The sequence below is a fragment of the Oncorhynchus clarkii genome, chromosome 5 (genome assembly GCF_045791955.1).
Source record: "Oncorhynchus clarkii lewisi isolate Uvic-CL-2024 chromosome 5, UVic_Ocla_1.0, whole genome shotgun sequence".
In the NCBI taxonomy this organism is placed as follows: Eukaryota; Metazoa; Chordata; class Actinopteri; order Salmoniformes; family Salmonidae; genus Oncorhynchus; species Oncorhynchus clarkii.
The window spans coordinates 21,325,107-21,330,412 of NC_092151.1; the positions used below are offsets into that span (position 1 = coordinate 21,325,107).

The following is a 5,306-nucleotide window of genomic DNA, read 5'->3' on the forward strand; positions in this document are numbered from 1 at the left end:
GAAATAATTCATTCTCTCAACTATTATTCTGACATTTCACATTCTTAAAATAAAGTGGTGATCCTAACTGACCTAAAACAGGGAATTTTGGGATTAAATGTCAGGAATTGTGAAAAACTGAGTTTAAATGTATTTGGCTAAGGTGTGTGTAAACTTCTGACTTCAACTGTAATTTACAAGCGAAGCATTTGTGTTTAGTGAGTCTGCCAGATCAGAGGCAGAAGATGACCAAGGATGTTCTCTTGTGTGTGGATTGGATCAATTTCCTGTCCTGCTAAGCATTCAAAATGTAGCTTGCACTTCTGGGTGTCAGGGAAAATGTATGGAGTACATTCTTTAGGAATGTAGTGAAGTAAAAGTATCCAAAATATAAACAGTGAAATCAAGTACACATACCCCCCAAAAATAATTAAGTAGTACTTTTAAAGTATTATAACGACCCTGGGTTTATAAACGCGGATAACGACTCTGCTGCTTGAGCATGCTTTTGGGGCACAGTCGATAGCGCGTTGGACTTCGGGCTAGGATTCGAGGCCTGCTCCCTCCCTGCCTGTTTCAATACAGTATTTTACTTAAGTAATTCACAACAGAGTGCACTTGGGAATAAAATCATCACAAGAGTTTCAGTGTTCACAATGAAAGTTCTATCATGAATAAATATAAGCCCACGCACGGAAAGTTTAAAAGTTCCAAAGCGCAAGCTCAGTGGAAACATTCTATGGCGCGCGCCGCTGACCCCCACTGGAGATGCCGGGCGCTGATTGGACAAACCCGTGGGTTATCTAGTGATGTATGTAAAAACGGCTATAAAAACAGCCCGTAACTAACACCGGTCAGTGAACGAACCAGATATCAACAGCCCAACTGTTCTCCACCGACAATTCAAGCCGACCTGTCCAACCTATCCCATCGAAGAACATCACCATCTGACAAGATGCTCGCAAAATTCGGCCTGTGCGCGGTCTTCCTCGTCCTGGGAACTGCCGCCACCTTCGACACCGACCCGGAGGAAGCTTCTCCTCGCCGTGCACGCTTCTCATCCAACAGCCCCTGTGAGTAGCCTACATCTGGTTAGCCAACTGTGAAAAATATTCAAACGGCAGTTCTTATTCGAAAAGTCTGCAGAGACAGGATGTATTAGGTTCATGCACAAGAGGTGGTTATGAAAGTTGCCTTTATTCAAAAAATATGTACACTGCCATGGCTAGAGATATAGGCAAATTCCTTAATGTATGTTAGTTTATTCCATTACAGCCTCTGTCAAGAGGACTGGACCATTGCTAAAGTTTTATCTCCCTCTCTCTCTCTCTCTCTCTAGCGGATGTGGCTAGGTGTTTGAATGGCGCTCTAGCCGTGGGATGTGGTACGTTTGCCTGCCTGGAGAATTCTACCTGTGACACTGATGGCATGCACGATATCTGTCAACTATTCTTTCACACCGCAGCTACCTTTAACACACAGGTAAGCCTACACACACACACACACACACTTTTTTGACGACCCACTTCAGTGACTCTAACCCAGTGTTTGTGTGTGTGTGTGTGCAGGGTAAGACATTTGTAAAGGAGAGTCTGAGGTGTATTGCCAACGGTGTCACGTCTAAAGTCTTTCAGACCATCAGGCGCTGTGGAGTCTTCCAGAGAATGATTTCTGAGGTCAGTCCCTCTGCTTTATTAGAGATGCACACCATGTCAGCCTTCATATCATCCTATCTGTGCCGAAATGAGCTCTACATTTTTGTCATATCCAGAGCAATTAGAGTTAAGTGCCTTGCTCAAGGGCACATTGACAGATATTTCACTTAGTTGGCTCTGGGATTCAACCCAGCAACCTTTCAGTTATTGGCCCAACACTCTTAACCACTTGGCCACTTGTCGTCCTTTACTGTGTGTCAACATGAAGTGCTAGTTTCTGAGTTTAAATTATTGTGTGTGTGTGTGTGTTTAGGTCCAGGAGGAGTGTTACAGTAGACTGGACATCTGTGGTGTGGCTCGCTCTAACCCTGAGGCCATTGGAGAGGTGGTGCAGGTCCCTGCACACTTCCCCAACAGGTGTGTGTGTGTGGTGTGTGTGTGAGGTGTGTGTGTGTCGCGGTGTATGTGTGTCTAACCTTTTACATTTTTAGTAATTTAGCAGATGCTCTTATCCAGAGCAACTTAAAGTAGTGAGTGCATACATTTTATATTTGTTCGTACTGTGTGTATGTCATAACACGGTGTGTGTGTGTGTTCCAGGTACTACAGCACTCTGCTCCAGTCCCTGCTAGCCTGTGATGAGGAGACAGTGGCTGTGGTCAGGGCAGGGCTTGTTGCTAGGCTGGGGCCAGACATGGAAACTCTCTTCCAGCTGCTGCAGAACAAACAGTGCCCCCAGGGTTCTAACCAGGGTCCTAACTCAGCCCCCGCTGGCTGGCGCTGGCCAATGGGGTCGCCTCCTTCCTTCAAGATCCAGCCCAGCATGAGAGGAAGAGACCCCACCCACCTATTCGCTAGGAAACGCTCTGTGGAGGCATTGGAGAGAGAGATGGAGTAGATTGGAGAAGAGGAGGCAGACATACACACCACTTATACCTTAAGCATACATTCATGTGTACACACACATGTACACACACACCACAGCTACCTTAAACACAAAACACACTCATGATAGCTTTGCTCACACACACTGACTCACACGCACACTGACACACACACATTTTCACATTTTCACACACATGCACACACACATAGCTTTACCCTCAAATGATTAAGGCTAAATTATTAATGGAAGTTTGGGGCTGTTGTAATGTAGTATTTGATTTGGGGAAGCATCTATCTGTAAATGCTGTTGAAGGTATTTCTGTGTGGGCTGATACTTGATGAAGGGGAGATGAAACCTGTTACCTAGAGCTAGAATGTGGAGGATTATATCTGCTCAGAATAGACTCGACTAAACACGAGAGCTGTTGAAAAGTCTGAACATTTAATATTAACAATTGAAACATTTCAAATGCCACCTAAGAAAACGAACCATCACTGTAGTTCCATTGGATTTCAACGTGGCACTACGGCCATAACATCCCCGTTTTGGCCAGTCATTAAAGACCGATGGGTATATTATTATAATAATATTATTGATATTTATTTTCTTACAGAATGTTTATTAATGATGTTGATGTTGTGTTGTATCTAGTTGTAACTTGGTTTGAGTTTCCCCCAGTGGGTGGGGTTTGACATCCTGATATGACGTCACTGGCTGATGTGTTGCTCTATGAGGATGTCACCACCTCAGAGGGACAGTGTGATGTCACCATGCTGGTCGTGGGACTCACCGCGTCCCTCTGTCTTCATCTGTGTTAATGTAAGATCCTGTAGTGTGTAAAGACATTATAGAGTGATCCTATGCTGTGTTCCTCAGATGTGGTGTATGTTTTGAGATCCTGTGTGAGAATGTGTGCTAGTCTGGTACTATACACCGTGGGGCTTGGGGTCATTCTCTCTGCTATGAATAAATGTTGTGATCTTCATAATTTTGTCTGAGGTGATTTGTGTCGAGACTCACTGGTGATTAAACGATCACAGTTTCAAACATTGGTGATCTTTAATAATTTGCATTGGTGTAGTGTGAGGTTAAGGTATTTTCTAAGTTTGCTGTCATTCCCATTTCAATCCAATGGGTGGCAATATAGTCCTGTGGTTGATGCCTGGTCAGGGGCAATGCTACGTTGGCTGATCCCTGGTCAGGGGCATCGCTACGTTGGCTGATCCCTGGTCAGGGGCAGTGCTACCTTGGTATAGCCCAGTCGTTGGTAAAGCAAGACTAGTTGTGGTATGTCTCTCCAGTCCCAGCCAAACTTCCCAGGCCTATGTCTTTACCAGACTTCTGTACATATAGCCAGTAGTCTAAATTACAAGCCTGTAAAACCTGTCTTCTCACCACTTTCTCAGTCAGTTTCTATGCTTTCACATACTCATCTGTTCAAGTACTTAGGGCCGGTTTTCCAAACAAGTCTGTGTCCAGGAAACCAGTGTACAGCAGTGGTTCAACATGTCCTGTTTATTGTGATCAAGTGTTGAGATAATACCACTGACAATATAACTAATGATAATGGGTCCTTTATCAATCAGTCTGATTAGTTATGATGTCATAATAATAATATGGCTAATGATTGTGTGTGATCAGGTTGTTGGCCCAAACAGTGTGAAGGGGGGGGGGGGGGGTACCACAGAGGGAATCATCTATACTGCTAATGAGTCCCTAAGTGTTCAGTAATGACATAGAAAACATGATTTTTCTCTCTCTCTTCTACCTCTCTTTTTTCTTTCTCTCTCTCCTACTCCCGAGTGGTGCAGCGTTCTATGGCACTGCATCTTAGTGCAAGAGGTGTCACTGCAGTCTCTGGTTCAAATCCATGCTGAATCACATCGGGCTGTGACTGGGAGTCCCATAGGGTGGTGCACAATTGGCCCAGTGTCATCTGGGTTTGTTGGGGTAGGCCGTCATTGTAAATAAGAATTTGTTCTTAACCGACTTGCCTAGTTAAATAAAATTCTCTCCTTTCAACATGTCAGGAATACATGTGGTAAAACATACCTGTCTCAACTGCCTCAGAAACAAATGGCTGTAGTAAAAAGTTATGTTTCTAAAATGGTGGTTTGGATCACAGCAGATCCATTCCTTCTGGATTGTTATTGTGGTCGCAGCAGGGAATTCTGGAAGGCTTTAGATGGGTCACAGTGTAAAACAGTCTAGGAACCACTGGTATGAGGTAGGTAGGCTACATGCTGCTGACCTGAGTACAACTGTAACTCTTTTTTTCTGTCTCTCTCACGCACGTACGTGTGTGTGTGTGTGTGTGTGTGTGTGCGCGTGTGTGTGTGTGTGTGTGTATGTATATATATTTATTGCCTTTTCCGTGTGTGTGTTATAGTGGTCATCAGCTGGGCAATAGGGCAGATGGCTGGGTTAACAGGAATACGAGGAGCCTTGAGAAAACACGTTTACACAAGCCTAGATTTACACAGTCACTCAGGTAGAGTTCATGGAAGCTTAACCCTTTCAGGGAAAGCAGGTATATCAAAAAATTGAGACAGAGAATTGGAGGGATCTTGAGAATTTCTATGATCTGAAACTGTAATAATAAGGACAAGATCTGTATGAAGTGGTTTTGTTATAACACATAGTCATGAGCTGTGGAATAGAATACAGGACACAGAGCCATCTAAAATCTCACTGGAGAGAATGCAGCCAGAAGTTTAACATGTTTCCTCTCCAAGGGACAGACATGCTCTCCAGACTCTGGACCTAAGCCATGTGTATGTGGGTGT

The 5,306-nt window shown here is 44.1% G+C and overlaps 1 protein-coding gene across 1 annotated transcript; it reads left to right on the top strand.

Moving 5' to 3' along the window:
- The first annotated feature begins 888 nt into the window (after positions 1 to 888).
- Positions 889 to 3,397, top strand: LOC139409891 (stanniocalcin). The gene is made up of 5 exons (XM_071155291.1): positions 889 to 1,052; positions 1,319 to 1,461; positions 1,548 to 1,655; positions 1,948 to 2,051; positions 2,235 to 3,397. Exons 1-5 carry the CDS (start codon positions 935 to 937, stop codon positions 2,530 to 2,532), a joined length of 771 nt encoding a protein of 256 aa, XP_071011392.1. The 5' UTR covers positions 889 to 934; the 3' UTR covers positions 2,533 to 3,397.
- The last annotated feature ends 1,909 nt before the right edge of the window (positions 3,398 to 5,306 follow it).